Consider the following 21682-nt stretch of genomic DNA (forward strand, 5'->3'; position numbering starts at 1 on the left):
TCCTCACTCAGGACCTAGCCTCGGTGTCCCAGGGCTCAGATACTGGCTCCCGTCCCCTCATTTCCTTGCTGGAGAGCGTGCTCATTTCTCCGCCTGTTAAAACTTATCCCTCCTGTGTCCCATTCCCTCAGGACTTGTGGATAACTGACCACTCCTAAATGCAGGTTGGTAAGTATGGACTATGAATGGTGGGGGGAGGCTTAGTTAGTTGGCCCAGAGACAGCATCTGGCTTTCTTCTTGGTTTTTTTTTTACATATATTTATAAATTTATTTATTTATTTATTATTTTTGGCTGCGTTGGGTCTTCATTGCTGCCTGCGGGCTTCCTCTAGTTGCGGTGAGCGGGGTCTACTCTTGGTTGCGGTGCGCGGCCTTCTCATTGCGGTGCCTTCTCTCTGTTGCACAGCACGGGCTCTAAGCGCGTGGGCTTCAGTAGTTGTGGCACGCAGGCTCAGTGGTTGTGGCTCGCGGGCTCTAGAGCACAGGCTCAGTAGTTGTGGCACATGGGCTTAGTTGCTCCGCGGCACATGGGTTCTTCTTGGACCAGGGATCAAACCCGTGTCCCCTGCACTGGGAGGCAGATTCTTAACCACTGCGCCACCTGGGAAGCCCCCTTCTTGTTTTAAATGTCTTATCCCAGAGGCAGGAGTCTCGTGGGATGTGCCCCCTCGGGTCCCTCATTTCACATGGCTTTGGGCCACTGTCTACTCTGTTCGTGAATAGAAATCTCATCTGTGATGAAAGAACCAGCAGCTCCTGAAGACTGTGAGCCCCACAGCTGTACGCAAAGCTTCCAGGGAACCAGGCTGGGACTGTCCTGACTTCACAGGAAGACAAGGGGGTGGAGACATGGAGAAGGGTCATTGTAAAGGCCGAGACAAGAAGGCCGGGTCCGTATTCTGGTCTGGATCTGAGAACTTCATGTATTCACGTCCTAGGGCTGCCGTTACAAAGCACCACAAACTGAGGGCAGGGGGCTTCCCTGGTGGCTCAGTGGTTGAGAGTCCGCCTGCCGAGGCAGGGGACGCGGGTTCGTGCCCCGGTCCGGGAAGATCCCACATGCCGCAGAGCGGCTGGGCCCGTGAGCCATGGCGGCTGAGCCTGCGCGTCCGGAGCCTGTGCTCCGCCATGGGAGAGGCCACAGCAGTGAGAGGCCCGCGTACCGCAAAAAAAAAAAAAAAAAAAAAACAGGTCTTAAAACAACAGAAATATATTCTGTCACTGTTCTAGAGGTTTGATGTCTGAAATCACGGAGTCAGCAGGGCCATACTCCCTCTGAAGGTCTAGGGAAGAATCCTTCCTTGCCTCTTACAGCTTCAGGTGACCCCACGCTCTCCCTGGCTGGTGGTAGCATCTCTCCAGTCTCTGCACGTGGCTTCATAGGGCCTTCTTCCCCGTATCTGGGCCTGGCTTCATAGGGCCTTCTTCCCCGTATCTGGGCCGTCCCTTCTCATGAGGAACACCAGTCATTGGATCTCGGGCCCACCCTACATCCAGGATGATTTTATCTCAAGATCCTTAACAAATTACATCTGCAAAGACCCTGTTTCCAGATGAGGTCACATTCTGAGGTGGACGTGAATTTGGGGCGGGGTGAGGGGATAGCTATTCAACTCAGTACAGTCAGTATGGTTGAAAGTGAGAGAAGCCCCAGCCAAAATTGCTTGAATCAAAAGGGAATTGTTTGGCTCCTATAACTGGGAAGTTCCTGAGGCACACAGCAGGGGTTTTAGGAACCCGTCTTTTTCTTCATCTCTGGGCTCTCTGCTCCTCTGTGTGCCATCCTTCGGGCAGGTTCCCCTCCTGCGTGGTGATAAGAATACCCCCCACTCCCCCATACCCCCATCCCTGCTGCTCTAGGCTTCCATTGTCCCCACAGCCAATCCCAGTAAAGAGAGGACCTTTTTCTTGATTTTTTTAGGAAAAATCCCCGGGCGACTCCATCTGGCCTGAGTGGCTTGCCAATTCCTGAACAAGTGGTTGTGCAGGGTCCAAAGAGCTGTAATTAGCCAGGCCTGCCTGTGTCATGTGTCCACCTGTGGAATCAGAGACTGGGGGCCGCCCCACCTGAATCCTGGGGTGAAGCTGAGGATCGCTCCTGAAGGCACAGGACATAGAAGACCCTGGATGGGCTTTATCAGTGGACACAACAAACACACAGCTCTAGCTCAGAGGCAGCCATGTACCCAGCTTTGAAAAGAATGCTTCAAATTAAAAGTTAGCGTTAGAGGCTGATTACAATGAACCATTTCCCCTACTCCTGTTTTCATTTCTTTCTGGTGAATATTACCATTGAATTGGACGTAGAACTTGGAGAGCCTTTCCCTCGGTCCTTGTTTTTGGAAAGTTCCCAAAGAGACACGATACAGGCTCCTGTGCACAGCGTCTCCCCCGCACCCCACTCAGCCCCCCACTCTCCTGGTTGCTAAATGTCCTGCCAACTGGTACTGTTCTGTCAGACCCCAAAGGTGAGGCATCATTATTTGTGGTCAGGCAGGAAAGCGTGTGCAGGACGGGGCGTCAAACCTGTGGCGTGGCGTGCGCTCTCCAACCAATGAATGTAGGCTTGCAAAGGGATTTGGACACTGCTGGCATGCTTCATGGGAGAGTGGCTAAGAGCTAACTCCTAAAGCTGTGCTTGTCTACAAGCAGCTCTTAGAAACCAGGAAGACGACTACATGAACCTTCATTCATTCATTCAGCAAGCTTTTTTTTTTTTTTTTTTTTTTTGAGAATGTCTATGCCAAGCTCTATTTTAAGCGCTGGGAATATAAAAGACAAAGGAGATTCAGGCCGTAGAGGGGCCACTTTTTATTGGGGAAACCTGCACAGAAACAGAAAATCGTAAAACTGTGTGGCAAATGTAGTGGTAAGAGAGGGGCACACACACACAGGGAAATACATGAGTGAGCAAGGGGCACGGTCAGGAAATTCTCCCGGAAGAGGTGGGGAAAATATGCCGTTGATCAAGGACTTGGTTTTGAAATTAAAGTGAATCAACCTAAAAATGCTTTTTGGTCTCAAATAACAGAAGACCTAGCTCAAACTGACTTCAGAAATAGCATTCATTTATTTTCTCATATAATGCAAAGTCCAAAAGAAGGATGTTTGATAGAGAGGTCCACGTCTTCAGGACTGGGGTTCCATTTCTCTGCTTTTTCTTCAACTCTGCTATCCTCCATTGGTCAGCTTCTTTCTTCAGCTGGCTTCCCTCATGGAAACAAAATGGCTGCAGCAGATCCAGGCCTAACACCTGCACACCACATAGTCCAGGTGACCTGACCTTGCATTCCAAGCAAAGCTTCTGACATTCACTCTATTAGACTGGCTTCATTCACATGCCTGCTTCATTCACATGCCTGGGCCAGTCACTGTGGTCAGGGGTATGTAACACACTGACCTCTTAGCCTAGGTCACGGCTCTACCCCTGGGGCTAGGGGTAGCGCCAGATGTTTGGAGGGGAGAAATGAATGCGGCCAACACATATCTGCTCTTCGTGGGAAGCAGAATGCCCCACCTGAGCTTGCTGAAACATTCATGAACACACACTGGCATTGGTTACAGCTGGAAGAAGCTCTTGAGTCTTCAGTGAGGAGTCTTAAGACCAAGTATGGAGAGATGAGAATCCCAGCTTTTGAAAACCAAGAGGCAAAAAACCTAATCTTTAAGGAAAGAAGTCATTTCACCCGCCGTTATACCTTGGCTTTTTGGATGCTTTAAACCACTTGGCTTGGCCAGACACCCCATCTTGTTGGAGAAGGGGGTCAGAGGTGCATCACCCAGGATAGCTGATGTTATCCTGCAGTAGAAACGACCCCCAAATCTCATTACCTTAATACAAGCCCACTGTGAGTCCCACCGAGCCTCCAGGGCAATAGTCTTCCATGGGGTGACTCAGGGATCCAGGCGGAAGGAGTCTCCACCATCCTGTAGCTGCACTCCTGGAACCTATAGCCTCCTAGATCAGAACAGCAAGGGAAGACCCAAATGGGGAGTCAAACCCTGGAAGTTAAATGCCTCCACCTGGAAGGGACGCCTAGCTCTTCTGCTCACATTCCATGGACTAAAACAGGTCACGTGGCCACATCTAACCTCAAGGGACAGGTGAGTGTGCCCAGAAATAAGGATGTGCGAGCTGGTGGATGTGGAAACGCCCACTACAGTGGAATTCCTGGGTTCCTGCAGCACGAACAGAGAGCTGTGCCAGGTGCCTGTCTGCTTACTTCCCTGTAACCAGTCTTCTGTGATTCCGGCTGCCACACGCAGGAACTTGTCTCTGGAGGGGGAGGAGACTGGCAATGGAAAGATTAGCTGCTCCCTGGGTTCCACACGGGGATCGGTATTTTCAACAATACTTGGTGAGTTCAGCCTCAAAGTAAATGGTTAATTCAACTTGTATCAACAGCACTGTGATTCATAAAGTAAACTTGGAGAATCCTTGATGTTTCAGGCCCACATTCCTTTTAATTTGGCCCTGCATTCTTTTAAAGCCACAGCCTGCTCACTTAATAGAATGCAGCATGCAAATGCACATGTTTTTGCCTGGAGGCAATTTAGCCTCGCTGTTTCAATGGATGTCTTCTTTCAAGTGTATATTCTTTCTTAAATTATTTACTGGGTAAACACACTTTGCATTTTCAAAAGGGAGATTAAGACCGCTTGTGGCAGACCTAGTAGAATATAAAGCTCCCCCCCCCACAACCTTGTCCAAAGTTAGAAGGAAGTTACTCTGGGCTTCCTCCAAAGTTCCTGCTCTGCTTCACGAGCTGGGAACCCCGCTTCCCAGCTTGTGGACCTGATTCTTTCCGGACTCTGCATTCCTTTCTGCTTTGCCTACAGCAATACCTACCAGCGGCCCCTGGCTGTGACGGTAGGCCAGGCCTCCTCACAGATGGGGCCCACCAATGCCAGCCTTTGTTTCCCTGTCCAGGCTGGTTTGGTCTTATTCACTCAAAGGCCCCGACAGCTCACTTTTCTGGCCCTTAGAGGTATTGTATCTGCCCCACACCTTTGAGGCCCAAAACTGGGTTGGTGGCCTTGCCAGAGTCAAGCTTACTTCCAATTCTGTCAGCTCCAACCCTTTTTTTTTTTTTTTTTTTGCCCCTCTACACCCTTTGTCCCACATATCTTTGTTTGAAAGCAAATACTCTCTCCTGCTGACCTCTTCCACCGCCAACACACAGTTCCATGAGGACCTTTCCTTCTCCCCGTTTGACCCAGTAGTGCTCTGAGAAGACACCATGATACAGTGTTCCATCTTTGGGGAGTTTATGTCAGCTTTTAACTTCAGCCTTTTCTATGCAGACTCCCTGCGATTTTCCTGCAAATTAAATTTGCACAGATTTCTTCTCCGTTCTCCCTTGAATGGAATGATTACAATTACAGGGGCTGCGTTCTTTCATTATCATCCTTTGGACAGTTCTCCTGGGGGCCTACGTGCCAGTAACCGTGCCGAGTTCTGGGCTGGAGAAGTGAAGACTCCAGGCTCTGTGGACGCACCAAGGTCTTTCTGAACGTCTGTGACCCAGTGGTGCCCTTCTTGGGATCAGGTGTGTGTGCACTGAGTGAGTTAAAGACGAGGTATTAGGAAAAATCATGGGTGAAACCCACTCTTTGCGTTGAGATGAGGGAAGCCCAATTAGGAAGACTGGGGAAGAGCTGAGGATTTAGGGATTCCTGTGTATTCATTTTTCTAACCATGCCTCAGATTAAACAGGTAACACCCACAGTTAATCCTTTATAAATTAGCGTCATGGATGCCTTGGGGCCCTCAACCCACAAATAAAATGGTTGTCATCCGGGAGACACACTACTGTGGATGACTTAAGGCAGAATTTTAAAGAGTTTTCATGCTTTTAATCTTCCATTTTGCTGATTTCCTTTGCAAGTCTGATGCGGGTGACTGTGGTACATAGAGATTTGACAGTGACTTGGGCAAATGGGATGTGTAGGGACTGTTCTGAAGACTTCTGCCCCTTCCAGGGAAAAGTGGAAAAAATCAGTTTGGGTTTTAAATCAAGCCACCAAGTTACACCAATCAAGTGTTCGTAATTAGCCTCACTTTAACAAGCCACGAAGTCCCGTTTTTATTTATTTATTTTTGGGGACCGAGAATCTTCCTGGTTCCTGAGTAAATATGGCCTGTTGAGTCTGAATTAGCTGTCATCGCAGAAGAATTAATGTCAGGGCGCAGCCTTTCTAGTGGGGAAGGGAAGAAATAAACGAGACAGATCTTAGCTGAGCATTACGTGATAAATGAGGACCGAGCGGATCATTCATCTCCTTGGAGGAAAGTGGACACAGGCGCTAAAGCAGTTTTGCGGAAGACGTGTCAGCAAATGTGATCATTTTGTAACCTGTCAGGAGGAGAGGGAGCTGGTCCTTCCAGGGGGCCACGAGGGAGTGGGCTTGTCTGATGTGACCGTCTGCATCCATCCATTTAGGTTTGGGGAAGAAGGGGTTGCGCAAGGAAGAATGCAACTGAAACCACAAGGATGTTGTCATTCTTCCGAGAAAGAAACTCACCCAGAAGCTAGAAAAGACTGCGAAGGCCCTGTAGAGATTTCTTCTCGAAGATGTGAAGTTAGGAGGGTGGGGTCTCTGTTAAACCGGGGGCCTGGCTGGTCCCACCTGGTTCCTCCCATGGGAGTCCCCTTCCCACGTTCTGTGTCTATACAAGGCAGCAGACCTTTTTTTCTCCTTGGTATTTGGAGGACGGGCAGATGGGGTTTGCTGTTGGGGTCTCGACAACTGGATGAACAGCGGGCCGGAGTGCCCAATACTCTACCTCTATTTCTGCATGGTCGGTTCTGTGGGAGCGAGCGTGGGCAGGGCTGTTTGACCCAGCTTTTTCCCTTAGACAACCATTCTGATGTTCGACCTCTTTTCTAAGAATGAGGTAACAAAGTATGAAACAACTTCATCAGAGGCCCTCTGCAGGCGTCTTGGAGCGTGCATCTGCACTCTGGCTCTCCTTCCGAGTCCCCAGTTCCCCATCTGCATCTGGCAGAGCCAGAGCTGAGGGGACTGGAATCCCTAGAGGTGAGGGCCCACCAGCCAGAGCACACGAGGCACCCGAGTACTTTGTATTATTCCTTATTTCCATCTTTTTTTTTTTTTTTTTTTTTTGCCACGGAGCACATGTAACGTTTCCTCTCGGCGTAACGGAGCGTGAGCCCCAGTGACAGATGATGGTTTCATAGCCTGAGCTGCAAGCTTGACACTTGCTTCTTAATCTTGTCCTTTTCTTCCTAAGTCTCTCTTTTACTTTTCCCCGGGTATTTCTATACAGGTAAGTACCTTACTGACATATGTTTCCTTGGAGTCTTTCACTTTCACGGGAAACACTGCAAAAAAAATGAGGCTTGTCTCACATGTTAAATTAAAAAGAGAAGCTCGCATGGGGCCCTTGATCACTGAAAGATTATTACATGGTACTCGGAGACCAGAAAGCCATTTGATTCGCTGCAGCTTCTCAGGAAGCATTTCTCCGGGTGCCTCGTGACAATTGCTGTGGCGTCGTTCGTTTGCTGGTGGATTGTTTGTGGAACCACAGAGCTGCGTGATCACACACACGCACGCACACAGGCACACGCACGCACACGCACACCCCACACTGGGCTCCCCACCCCCATCCGCGAAGCCTCCGTTTGATTAGCCGACCTGGTCTTATATGGTCTTTGTCCTCGGTTTATCTGTGTGAATCGCTTTTCCTCCTTTGCTCTCTCCTAGAATCATCCAGAACCGCGTCCTGATCGTCATTCTGGCCATCGTCCTGGTTATCACCATCCTGACAGCGATCACTTTTTCTGTCAGAAGACACTGATGTATCTGCTCTTCCTTGATAAACAGCGACCATGGCTCGTTCTGAGTAATTAAGACAAAATGGTCACATGAATCATTCTCTCGCGCTGACAGGGCCTGAATGACCCTCCCTCTCTCTCACCGCTGTTCAGCTGAAGTGCAAAGAGTGTAAAAATATTTTCTATTCCTGTTTGCATGTGGGTTGGCTTCCTTTTCTAGGTTTGTCTTCACCCAGATTTGCTTTTCATAGGGGAAGGTGAATGTTTATTTGCCTTTTGGTAATTTCATCTACTGACGAAAATAGCCTCGGTGACATTCTTGCTTGCCCTGTGGACATGTCAGGGGTCCTGGTTTGGGAGAGGGCATGATGAGGCAGTCATGGGGGCTTCTGATGGACTGTGCTGTTTGTCACACACCTCTTGTCACCGATCAGCCCTTCTGTGATGTCTGAGCATGAAAAATGCAGAGGCAAGCAGCGGCCAGAGCCAGTGACCGGCCCAGCAAACCAGCCCTGTACCTCCCCAGGCATAATGAATATAGTCCACCTGCCTGAGAGCTTTCATTGTAAAGGTGGGTATTTAATAGCAGTTGTGCAGGAAATTGACTTAGCACTTTCCCTGTTTTTCTATGCATATATATATATTTTTTTTACCCAAGAATATTTTTTGCTGAGACTGCCCAATATCCACTTTTCACAACTTTGATTACTGGCTACAAGAAAGATTTTCTTGCCTTCCAAACATCCCATACTCCCCAGAATCTGCTGGCAGAGAGAGCCCCGGCCTGGTATTTAATGGTGACCTCCTCTCCCCTGACCTGTGTAAGCATCTCTGTATCCTTTCCGTCTTAATATTTGCACTGCCAAAAGCAGCCCTCATACATGTAAAAGGTCTGACAGGGTTCTCTCCACACCCATTCCAGTATGTAAAGAGAGCATGAATATTTCAGGAAGAGCAAGAATCTGACTCCTTCAGTGAGAAATTTCAAATGTGATTATCAATATGGTAGAGTCCTATAGGCTGATCCACTGGAAATAAACTTGATGGAAAATGTTCACTAACCTCCTTTAAAAGAATGAGGGATTGCAGCGCGTTACAAAAGGATGGCTTGGGTCTTTCACTAACAAATGTGAGCACAGCCTTCCTGAATTCACGATGTATTCAAACCTCTGCCATGCTTTGTGATTTCCTTTGGTTTCTTTCTGTCCGAGGTAACCGGGAATTGCGTTTAAAATGAGTTCATTTATGATCAGGCTTCAAGGTGCCCAAGCTGAGGTCATTCTCCCGCTAGTCATAAAGCAAAATGTGTTTTTCTTAAGACTTCATAGGCACTTACAGGGTCCTTTCTATCTTTTGAGTATAATTGGAAGCTTTGAATCCTTGAAAAGCAAACCTGTTCCCTTCATAAGAAATGCTAACCACCTGTGCCCACGGGCTGAGATCACCTGGATGCAGCACTTTTTTTTTTTTTTTTTCCCCAACTCAGAAGAGAACCATTATGGTTTAGAGAGGAAATGCAGAATGGCAAAATCCACCGGAGAAATTGTACTCATCGAAACAGGCTAGGGCCTGCACGTGTTCAGGTAAATCATTTAGTATTGTGTAAATAAAGCTGCAGCATTTACTTCGCAGGGATGGTGTGGGATTTTGGCAGAGCGAGGTAGGCCAGCAGAGGAGTGGGAAGGCTGTACTAATTTTCCTATCAGCGTAAGGGATCTATCTCAGCAAGAATCTTTTATTCTGATAACGGAATTCTGTACCTGCTAAACACATCGAAGAAACAATGAAAAAGCAGGGAAACGAGTAATCTTCTTCTCGTTTTGAAACTCTAATGGTGGGGAAGTATTCTACCAACCTCTGGTGGCTTCCTTCGAAACAGTTGGTCTTAGCTAAAGTGTATAATCCGTCACCCAGCTACACCTCGCGCTGGCTTCTTCCTAAGGCCACCTGGCAAGCCAGGTTGATCTGATCATCTAAACTTGCTGGCTCCTAAATATTTCATTAACACCTGGCGTTCATGTTGAAAGAGGAAATGAGGAGGGAGTGCATCGCTCGCCCTTCAGTGGCTTCTTCTTTAGGGTTCTATGTCATTATCAGCCCTTGCCTGAGATTTTGCCCCAATTCAACCCTGAGAGTGGGAAGAAGATGAACAGATAACCCTTGGCCTAACAGCCCCATCAAATTCACCTCAAGAGCGACCCCCTAGCCCGGGATAGTGACCACTTTGTAGGAAGCTGGTCCGAAGGCCCCTGGCCCTCTCAAACGCTGCAGGACAGACTCAGAGGTGGCCCAAGGGAGGAAAATTGTTCGCCCTGCCCCCCTGGGGAAGGAGGAAAGCCCACACATTGGAAGCCATTCATAGAACTGTGAAAGGTTCTAGGAACTTAATGTGAAATTGACGAATATCTCTAAAGTCAGGAGCCTTTGTTAAAAATTATGTTCAACTGGAAGGGTGGGGTGTAGAAGAGGAGACGGCGGAGGAAGAGGAAGGAGGAAGCCCTTGCCATATAAAATTCATGCAGACTAAACAGTTTCCCTGGCAGCGTAAATAAAGCGGATGCTGCCCCGCTCCAGAATCAAAAGCAATTTAATTAAAGTCTCTTAAGTCGTAAAGAGTTTTAAGTGTTCCACGTTGAAGACTAATGCCTGCAAATGCAGCGGGCCTGACGTCAGCTGCCGGGCCCGGGCTGGGAGGCCGTTTGCTATTCTGTTTAAGGCAGGCTGGATTGTCTTATTTTGGAACCAGCTTGGTGGGGGGTTTGCTTTGCTACTGCTTCTGAGCCCTGAGCTTCAAAGGCTGAAATTAATGGTGAACAAAATTGTGCGGCTCTGGCCGTCCCATGCGGGGCAAGCCCATTGAGGGTTATCATTAAGTAAAGAAATAAAGAGGGGAAAAAAGCCTGCCTGTTCCAAAAACCTCATCAGATAATGACCTCAGTGATTGGATTTTCATTACCAAACAGCATCCAGAGATTATCTACTCCACAGAAGAAAGGAGGGGGAAGGAAAAAAAAAAGGAAAGAAAGGAAAGCAACCGTCTTTCTCTTCCTCTCTCCTTTTTTTTTTTTTTTCTCTTTCTTTTGCACATCTTTTCTTTAAAACTGTCAGATCATTTCAGTATTTCAAATCCGAGGAAAACAGCCTGCCTGCTGCTGTATTTGAAGTTGTAATGGTGTCAAAAAGTCACGACTGACTGACAGCCGTCAGTCCCAGAGGGGCTCATTAAATCATAAAAACTTGACAAGGAAATAATTGCGCATCGCCAGCAACTTGGCGCCTGTTTAGACGTTTTTATTTTCTTTCATTATTAGTCCCCACCATTACGTTCATTAACAAATTGCATTAAACTGTTAAGGGCTAATGATTTGTTTATCGCTTTATTATTATTATTATTATTTAAACCTTAGCTGTGTCATGTGGTACCCAAGCAGCCTCTTGCCATCATCCGACTGAATATTTTCCCACTCTGAGCTCTGGGTACTGTTGGAATATGAAATAGATTATTCATTACTCTCCTCTTTGCTGCTGATTTGGTTTCATGTAGCGTCTTCCACAGAGAAAGATGAAAACTTGTCAAAAATAGGTTATATCTTATTCGAAGGGGCAACAATAGCAGCAGGTACAGGCACACTTTAATATTTAATTAAGGCGGATGTTAACCCCTTTAAATGACTTTAGGTGTAAGTTCTATTCAAATGCGGAAGACAAAAATAATTGTTCTTAATTTGCAACCTGTTCGGCAGGCACTCTCATGCAGATAGCTGGAAATTTAGAGCAGCATTTTTAAATAATGAAATTTCCTATCATAAATATTTATAGCCGTTTGTCTACGTAGTTGAGAATTCGCTACCAGCCATGATTTCCTCATCTCTTTGGTTTGAACGGCTAGCCCGGTGGGGCATCCAGTGCTTGGGAGTGGAGATGGCTTTCCTGGGAGAAATGTGTGTCCAGAGCCAAGCACTGCTGGTTGGTTATGGCTGGGGCTGGTTTCCGAGGAACCGCTGTGAGTCCCCTGTCTCTGGTCCACTTGCCTCCCCCTTTAGCTGAGTGTGTGGTTGGAGGACTCCGCTCTGGAGTGAAAGTAAGTAGGGACTTCTCAAAGGAACACTTGTGTGTCCGGCTGGCTGGTGCTGGGAGGGTGTAATGGGGGCACGTCTGGGCCATCTCTGTGTCATCAGTGAGCTTATTGCAAACAGTGCTTTCCTAATAGACAACAGAAGCAGCACTTTCCTGGGGTTGACCTTCCACCTTTTTTTCCTTTCTGTGAAGTGTCTGGCTTTTCCATGGGCTGTGAGCCTGCGGGAAAAAGTTCCAGTATCATCCTCCTCCTCCTAATTCAGAAGTCACTGGCACCTTCCACGCTGTAACTGCTGGACGCACCTGGTCACCCTGTTTCATTCGATGAGTTCACATAACCATACAGCCACTCTGAGAGCCCTGGTTCATTGGCAGAGCTGGGGTGTTCTGGTCAATATCAGGGAATGGGGAGTACTTTTCTCCCAGCCTCTTTCTACTTCCACCGCCCCCTCATCCCCAGAGAGACCAGACCCCTTAGGCAGCTTCTCTGTGGATGTGAAGGGGAGAGACGGTACACGTTCCTTGCCCAGCACAGCACCTCTCAGCGTCACCCACACAAGGACAGATGGCCCTACAGGAGCCGTGGCACAGGAGGGACCAGCAGGTGTGAGCCAGGTGAGGCCTGGCCTCAAGCCTCATGGATCACTGTGGGCTTAGAAATGGCAGACACACCAGGGTCTGGGGGATCTCAAGCCTCCATTTCAGTCCACTCCAAATTAGCCACACGACAACTTGCCACCTTTGGAAAGGACTCTATACCTCAGCAAAAGGCTTGCTCAGAGTCGTTTTTCCAGAAAGAAGGAAGGAAGACTCTGTAGTGAGCCATCCCCAGTCTGACTCCCAGAGACACTGGTCGAGGTTACTGCCTGAGATGAGGGGGCGGCCCTCAAACTTGGCCTCGCCCTATGCCATAACTCACTAACCTGAAACGAAACCCCAGGAAACTCTTGTTTATACTCTGCCTGCAGCACATTGGACTCAAACCAGTGGCACCTGCGAGAGGCCGCCCACAGTATGTGAATAGTCAGGTGGCTCTCAGACGAGATGTCAGCCTTTTTAAAATGGGGTAGGCAACTGTGTACACGGACAGCTCAGAAAAGTTCTTAAAGCCATCGGCACTGCACCCTAGAAGGGAGCCATTGAAGGGTAACCGAGAGCAGCCAGGTACTGGCAAGAGAATAGGGTGTGCGATTAGAGCCAAGGCTGGATACAGGGTCCTGAAACGGGTGATGGAGCCAACGTCAGTGTCCTCTCCTGTTGTGCTGGAGGAAAGACACATTGAGTGCTGAGAGAGACTGCCCATGTCTGTGAGCATTCCAGGTCAGTAACAGGTGAATGTTCCAGAGCCAGCTTGCCAGAGGCAAGTAGGGCAAAAACAAGATGGTGGGTCAACCAAGAAGGTGGGGCAACCGTGATGGCAGGGCAAACCAAGACGGTAGGGCAAACCAAGATGATGGGGCAAACCAAGATTATGGGGCAACCAAGATGGCAGGACAGGAATGAGAGTGTATGAGGTTGGGAGTGTATGAGGAGGTAAGGAACAGGCAATGTGCAGGTTAAGGATGGAGATGGTTAGGGGGCCTCATCCCAGGAAGTAGCCAAGAAGGAGGAACACAGGCAAGTAGGCCCCACTTTGTGCCACTCTGGGCCCCTCCTTCAGAAACAGCCAAAGGAGAGGAAGGGCAGGGTGCATATCTCCTAGAACCCTGGCCCAAATCACACACAACCCCTGTTGCCTTGCCTCATGGGGCTCCCAGCAAGCTGTGAGGAAAGCAATTCTTTATCCTGAATCACCTCGCTACTTGCGCTGCATAAATAACCAAGATATCACAGAGACGGGGAAGTGCCAAGGAGCAGAGCTCCGGCCTGTGATTCTGTGAACCCATGCAGCACTCCTTCCCTTCATCCCAACAAGGCCCTTTGGCGTGAATAATAGCCCAGCGGCCCCGAAGCCTGTATTGATGACCGCACACGCTCCTCTGCTGAGAGCTGCCTGGACTTCCCTGGGGGCAGGACAGGCACCGCTCAGTGCGGCGCACCCCCTATGTCCCCCGGCCTCCCCAAAGTGTACGCAGGAGGGGACAGGACCAGGAGCCAACGCCCTCCTCCAGCTCAGTGCTGCTCTGTGGCCTCAACTGTTTTGTTTTTAACTTATGTTGCCAGGAAAAGTACCTGAGTTGGAGAGAAGTGGTTTTTGCATGACGAGGTCCCACAGAGTTGAGAACGAATACAACCTCGGGCTCCAGCTTCTTTCCAGAAAGTTCTGCCTAAGATCCTGGCCTCAGAGGCGCCCTCAGCTGACACTTACGGAGGCCTACCGAATACCCACCATCGGGCTCGGCAGTGTGCCTCACTGTACTGCATTTTCCTCTTAATTTTCCTTGTCTTACATCATCAGAAGGGAGAGGAGCTGAGAATGTGGCTAGAATCCCTCACCTCCTTGGGAGACGGGAGCTGCTGCTAAATTCAGTGGAGAAGCATAGGCCGTAGGCTGGTAAAGGCGGTGACAGAAGCCTGCCAGCCCCACTCCCTGAGGCTCCGACCACACTGCCCCCTTCCCTTGTTTGCTTCTCTTCTAGACACAGGAGGTGGCCAAGGCCTTGGCCCTCTGAAGGGTGTACAATTGTAAGGTCAGCCAGGGCCCTGCATGGTGACACCCCATATATGGGCTGGCTGGGAGACACCTGAAATCCCACCTTTAAAGACTCACTCCTTTGGTCTCTGACCTTGGCCCCTGGAAAAATGCAGATTCATAATCCCCCAGGCAGCTTCATCAACGACCCCTCTGGATGAACCTTTCCGGTCTGACCGTTTCCTGTGGGAGATTTGGCATTTGGGGGAGAAGCGACCCACCACTCAAGGGAGTAGTTAGCGGTCTTTGGAAGAAAGAGCAGAAGGGAAGGGGGCCTGGGTTCCCTGGGACCAGCTCTCTGGAGGTTTCTCCTGGCATCAGCTACCCTTCTGGGTAATGGATGGGTTACCGGGGACACAGCCTTGCCCCAAAAGTCCACACACACCCGGCCAGGGCCCAGGGCTGCTCAGGCAGACATGGGGGTTCTGAGAACACGTGCAGTCTGCCGAGGAGAGATAACAGGTTGAGGGCCCTGGGACACCTCCCGCAGCAGTGCCCTTGCTGAGAAGGAGGACAGAACAGGGAGGTAGGGGTGCCGTTAGCACAGTTTACCTTGGGGCCCAGCAGACTACGTCCTTCCGTGAGCTGCTCCAACCTCCTGTCCAGGTCCTGCTGAAGGTGACAGGAGGCCAAGGCCACTGCGGTGCACAATTTGACATTTAGGGAAGAGCCCAGATGGCTCACTTATGCCCTGAGCAGACCCTCCCCACACTGCCCTACCCAAGGGTCTTGGCACAGCGGGGCATTGTGACCCTCAGAGCCTCTCTCTGCATCATTTCCATCTCCTCTTCATCCAAGCCCACCCTTCCCAAGAAATCACAGAGCGAGGAGAGCTAGATGGCTTCAATGAACTTTTTATTGCCCCCAACAAGACTTCTAAATAATCAAATCTTTCCCTGTTCGAAACATGAGAGGTATAATCAGGTTTATCCAGCTAGTCAATAGATATTTATTGAGCATCTACTATGTTCCAGGCCCCAAAGACACACGGTCAAGAAGATAGATAAGAAAACAGGTAAAATAACCCCCCAGCCCTGGGACTGGTGGTCAGAAAGCTGTTTTCATGCCCAGCGTCCTGTCTTGCTCTCTGGTCTCAGGCAAGCGACTCTCGGGGCCTGGAAATCACATTGCAATGCCCCTGCCCCTGCCGCCTTCCACTGCTGCCCCTGAGATTAAGGCCCATGTCCATAAATTGCTTGGCAAAGTCCTTTCCAAACAGCAGTGCTGTGTGTTCATTCCTCCTTGCAATCTCCACGACTACATTTGTGCAGTTGCCCCATTGGAGGAGGAGTAGGGCTGACGCTTACCTGTCGGTGGATGGGTCCTCGTGAGCACCGGCCCCTTGTGCAGCAGGACCAGCCAGGAGAGGCCAGGGACAGGAATGGGGACCATTTAGACTGGGACTGACTTGGAGGATTTCCTTCTCCCTGCTTATTAAATGATAAAAGTTTGACTTGGAAGGCGATCGGAAACCCAAAATATCATGAAAGGGAAAAAAGTTGCCGAGTGGCTAAGAGCTGCACCACGGGAGTGTGGCCGGGCTGAGCAGAGCGGGCAGGAGACGTCTTTTCAAAGGCTTCTCTCCCCTTCTTCTCCCCTCTCTGTCCTCCATGTGGAACGGGGAAAATAGAAGCAGAATCCAGACTTGGGCACGTGGGTGAGTTGATCACTCTCCCCCAGCAGCACCCCCAGACACTGGAGACACTTTGATGTCTGGCCACGTGGCACTCGGGGCCTGGAGGCGCCTGGGCATCCCGGCCTCCGGACGGGCCTCCCTGAGCTCCCTTTTGAGGAGAGATGAAACACACAGAGCCCGAGAGCAGGGTTTTGAAATGAGGAAACATGGATCACCGTCCCTTGAGCTCCATGCTGGCCACCTTGGTGACAGTTTGGATGGCAAAAGCCAAGCAGGTGGATGAGCTTGGGCTCACAGAGCCCTCAAACTGTGTGAGCTTTAGGGGCCATTAAACAACCTGCTCATCTTCAGATGGGGGAACGGGGCTCAGAGAGGGAACAACACTTGCTCAGGATCACCCAGGAAGTCGGTGGCAGCGCCAGGGGTGGATGCCAGGTCTTCAGCCTCCGGCCAGGCTTCTCTCTTCTTCAGCCAGCACCACATTCTGGAAACCACGGCCCGGCCACAGGAACACTGGCCTCCTTGGTACTGTTGGCCTTCACACCACGGGGGCCTATGTTCCTCAGTTATGTTTTTTTGTTTGTTTGTTTTTTGTTTTTTTTGCGGTATACGGGCCTCTCACTGTTGTGGCCTCTCCCGTTGCGGAGCACAGGCTCCGGACGCGCAGGCTCAGCGGCCATGGCTCATGGGCCCAGCCGCTCCGTGGCATGTGGGATCTTCCCGGACTGGGGCACGAACCCATGTCCCCTGCATTGGCAGGTGGACTCTCAGCCACTGCGCCACCAGAGAAGCCCCTCAGTTACGTTTTTTAAACCATGATGTACAGAAAAACTCAGTTCCATCCATGCTGGCTATGATCCCTTTTTTCCCCCAAAGTGTCAGATCCTTGTTCTTTTGAGGAATTGGCAGGGGAAACCCTGGTTCTCTCCTCCTCTGAGCTGTGAGCATCATTTCTGTCCTCAAGTCCCTGCAATCTCTTCACCCTCCACCATCACTAGGCGCTCCCCTCCACCAAAGGAATCTTGTGAGAAACAATTAAGTAGCGAGTAGAGGCCCCACCCTGATGCTGAGCCCAGAGCGGACACCGACAACGCCTTGGCCTCTGATACTGAGGGGATGCCGCCTTAGATCTGGGGGGCCCTGAAGATGCTGGTCCTGGTGGTGGCTGCAGTGCATTCACACCCAGGAGCAGCCTGGCAACAAGACCCACGAGGCTTTGGGCTTTTCTCAAAGTCTGGTATCTTCTGGACTGAGCTGGGCCTCAGGTGCCCGGAGCCCTGGGCCCTGCTGTGCCTTTTGCAAGTCATACCCTGTTCCTGGCTTTGGTTCCTCACCCAGCAAACCAGCAAGTTGGGCTGGAAGGGAGGTCCCTGCCAACTCCAGTCATCCATGGCAGGGAAAAGGGAATGTTCCTGACAAAGCAGGGCAAAGGGCCCAGGGGTAAGATGGCAGCCTTGGCATGTAGAACCTTCCGAAAGACCAGGAGACGTGGCCTGCTGAGCTTCTGAGCGGGCTTGGGTGCAGGGCCGGTATCGCGGGCCCCGCACTCAGAAGGCCCCTGCACTTGGGGTTTAATGTTCTGTGTTGCTGTCTTGAAATTCTTAATAGTTTTATGTTTGTAATTGTGTTTTGCAGATGAAGTCTGATGGGACAGTGGACCGTGAACTGGGGGCTTGGAGCCTCCGCTCACGTGGTCTTGCCTCCCACCACCCCCCTGTTCCTTGGGTCTGGTTCTCAGCTGCTCCCTCTTCTGTCCCCTGGAACCCTAGTACCATCTGGCCTTGCCCTCCCCACCTTCACTCAGCAACCGCTGCCTACCTGCCCCCAACCTGGGCACAGGCATGGTGAGGAGCGGGGACAGGCATGCACACCCCACAGTGTCTTGGGTGGGGCATGGTGGCTGCAGCCCCTGCCCTGCGCTGGCAGCATCAGGGCGCATTCATGGGGTGCTCAGCAGGGACAAGCCTCTGGTCCCCCCGATCCAGGTACCAAGTGTATCCAGTGCATTCTGAGGTTGCCCATCTGCTGACAGTTGGGGCAGGGGGCCTATGGAAGGAGATGCCTGGCTCAACTTCCTGCCCCAGACCTGGGGCACAGCATGTCCGTCCAGCCACTGGGGAGAAAGGGAACCTGACCTTCAGGCTCCAGGGCAATGCGGGCCCCGAGCTACCAGGCAGGGCCCAGGCCCATGAGGGTCTGCACTCCCCCGGGAGAATCCCCATTGGCCCGCTCCCCGCCTGGGGGAACCCTCTCCTACTTCTTCCCACCTTCCCGAGTCTGGCTTGTCTCTTTTGGCCAGTTTGAGGCACCCTGTTAAGAGCCACGGAATACAGTGTACAACTCTGGCAATTCCACACGTGTTAAATCTGCTGATGTTTGCATTTTAAAACTGGCACTCTACAATATAAAAGTGAATGGTACGATTTGTGCCAATAACTTAACATTTTGACTTAACTTAGTAGAATGTTAACTAGGAGTTTCTAAACACCATGAGAAGTTGAGAGAGAGACCAGGGATGAAAGGGAAGAAGCACTTTTTTCTTGCTTTTTGAACATGGGGCTCCATGTTTTCGTTTTGCTCTGGATCTCACAAATTTCGGAGCCATTCCCACCTGGATGAGTCACTTTGCCTCTCGGGCATCCACTTTCCTATCAGGAAACCAGACTATTAGCATTGTGCTTCTCCACCCTTGCTCACGGGCGCATTATGAACGTGCACTTGGATAAAGTCCATGAAAGAGATTTAGAAACCAGTGTGTGGTGCCAATCCCCAGCCTTGGAGCCACAGCCTTTCTTTCTCAAACAGGAGTTCAGCCCCTCCCTTTTGTGGGTTTCACCACCATTGACAGGTCAGCCCCTCCCCCAGGCATTCTTCCCAGGTGTTCCGTCCTAGAACTAAAGCCCCAGTCTGACCACCTGCCACCTCCCATGCATACAGAATGGAGGCATCAGTGCCCAGAGAGGTTGAATCTGGAATCCAAGCAAGTCGTGAAGTGGAAAGATGGCAGCCGGCCCGACAGCTGAGCCTAAGGGTGTGTGCAAAGACCACTTATTGATCTCTGCACCCATCCATCCTATTTTCCGGCTAGAGTCAGAATTTCAGAGCCTAGTTCGAAGCTCAGCATAGGCACCAAGGAGGCTGGGTGCCAACCGGGTTTGGGTTGCAGGATCATCTTCCTGAGAATCGTAAGAATTCTGATTCCAGTTACACTGCCAAGGGGCAGAGATGTCCATTTCAGAATCGTTTCCAAAGCTAACATAATGGAGGGGCGTGGGTTTCAAGTGCAGCGTTCAATCTGCCTTGCCTGGCATTTGAGGACTCACTATCCAAGGGTTGAATGGGTCCAGCCCGTCATATTCTACAAAAGTGTTGTTACTTTAAAATACTATGTATGGAGTGAATGAATGAATGAGTCCATTTAGATCAAGTTGCCTCAAGTGGAGTCCAAATATTAAATTGCACACCCAACAGTGTCATTTCAGGAGAGGAAAAATTAGCTGACCTCCCCCACTTTGGCTTCCTTTACGGCTTTACCTCGACAGTGGATGATCTATCATTTTAAAGTTTCGGGTTTTTAAAGTTTGTCTTATTTTACTTATTATCACATTTTGAGTGATGTCTTCTGGCTCCAGCTCGACTTCCTCCAGATAATTCATTAGGCCTGCGAGCTGCTCCGGCGTGGGATTAGAACCCATGTAGTACATAGTTACTTTAAACTGAGATCTGCTAATTAATCGCTCTTCTCTGTGTAACTGAGCGATAGCACTCCTTCCCCGAGGAATTGCAATTTCATGGTTCCTAATGATGCTGCGATTACATTATCTAGATCACTTAGACTGTGGGTGTCAGGAGCGATGGCTCGAAGCCCGTCTCGGGGCTGGGGAGAAATCATTCCTAAAACCAAGGGGATGAGGAAACGGAGTTCAAATGTCTGTTGCTAATTTTCATTAATGTGCTGCTGTTTCTTGCATCTCATTCAGGCATTAGTTTCAAGTTCCAACTTCCTCCAGCTCCACCGAACCTCACATTTTTTTTCTAATATTCACAGGATTTATTTTTTTGTAAAAATCTATTTATTTGCCGTATTCCACGTAATAATTTATTTCCAGCATTTATCTTCATTAGATTTCTTGGAAACGTGGTTCTACATATCGTTAGTACAAGTAATACATTTTGATTGTTGTTTCCTGAACTAACTTGTATTATTTGATGAGTTAAATAAAATGCCTAATTCCAAAGTCTGCTATTCCCATCTTTTGCATTTGGATTATTTATCTTACTTCCCGTTCCCTTTCCTTTTTTTTTTTTTTTTGTAAGTTTGTTTATTTTGTTCATTTATTTTTGTCTGCGTTGGGTCTTCGTTGCTGCACGCGGGCTTCTCATTGCGGTGGCTTCTCGTTGCAGAGCACGGGCTCTAGGCACGTGGGCTGCAGTAGTTGTGGCACACGGGCTCAGTAGTTGTGGCTCGCGGGCTCTAGAGCGCAGGCTCAGTAGTTGTGGTGCACGGGCTCAGTTGCTCCGCGGCATGTGGGATCTTCCCAGAGCAGGGCTCGAACCCGTGTCCCCTGCATTGGCAGGCAGATTCTTAACCGCTGCGCCACCAGGGAAGCCCCCACCCCGCCCCCTTTCTAACTAAAGGGGTGTTATAAATCTTCAGCAGTGCTTTGTTACAATTTCTGTGCTGTGAGTGTAGACGCTGTCATTTATTTTTTTAAATGATGAAACTTGGATCAGGTTTAAGGTTGCTTTTGAATACAAGTTTTCTTCTTCTTCTTTAATTGCCCCAAGACATGGCTTTGAAGAGATGGCATCACAGCCCTGGACGTGAGCTCTGGTTCCCTCATCGGTGTGTTCGGATGATCTACTGAGCCTCAGTTTCCTTGACTGTAAAGTAGGGAAAAGGTCAGCCACCCCAAGGACAGATATGAAGATTCAACTAGGTAACCCATGGAAAGCACCACCAGGCATATGATAAACCATCACCATCCCCTTCATCTTGATTAAATGAGCCGATCTGTGACACATCATGGTAGAGATACATGATTGAGGGTGGGGGACTTTGGGGTGTTTTCTTTAAAGATTCTTCATGATTATGGCCTTTAACTACTTCAGGAATGCCTTAGATTCCAAAAAAAAAAAGGAAGATATTCATTTTTTTTCATTCATTAAAAAATATTCATTTAAAAAAAGTTTTAAAATATTTTTAACACTAAATGTCAGACATGGCACCAAGGATTGGAAAACAGCATCCAACCACAAAAGAGAGTTTCTGCCTTGCCCAGAGCTCACAGGCTGGTGAGGGAGACCCAGCGGTTATCTGGCAATTAGCTGCCATAGGAATTCAGTCACAGACCCTGGAGAGGTAAGGCAGTCTTGCTGGGGCCGATTTGAGCCTATTCAATGCCAAGTGTATAGCATCCTGAAGGAAATTTGAAGACACATTTGAGACACTGGAAAAAAAAAATGGTTGATTTGGAATGAATGAATGAATGGGAGACAACTGCTATCATTCCAGGTGACCGGCGCAGTCAAAA

General features: G+C 49.5%; 1 protein-coding gene across 5 annotated transcripts in view; it reads left to right on the forward strand.

Annotated features, from left to right (window-relative positions):
* VTI1A (vesicle transport through interaction with t-SNAREs 1A) overlaps positions 1-21301 on the forward strand; it is a 368921-nt gene extending 347620 nt beyond the window's left edge. For 2 of the 5 annotated variants that reach the window (XM_022568776.3, XM_022568777.3), the window contains one exon: positions 7733-7836. Coding sequence is in view for 3 of the 5 variants with exons in the window: in XM_022568769.3 (XP_022424477.1) it covers positions 7733-7826 (94 nt within the window). In the remaining 2 variants the exon portion in view is untranslated. The other 3 variants (XM_022568769.3, XM_022568772.3, XM_022568771.3) reach the window with 2 other exon arrangements.
* Positions 21302-21682: the final 381 nt, after the last annotated feature.

The sequence above is a fragment of the Delphinapterus leucas genome, chromosome 16 (genome assembly GCF_059928025.1).
Source record: "Delphinapterus leucas isolate spDelLeu-1000000601 "Yukka" chromosome 16, BTC_Dleu_Yukka2, whole genome shotgun sequence".
In the NCBI taxonomy this organism is placed as follows: Eukaryota; Metazoa; Chordata; class Mammalia; order Artiodactyla; family Monodontidae; genus Delphinapterus; species Delphinapterus leucas.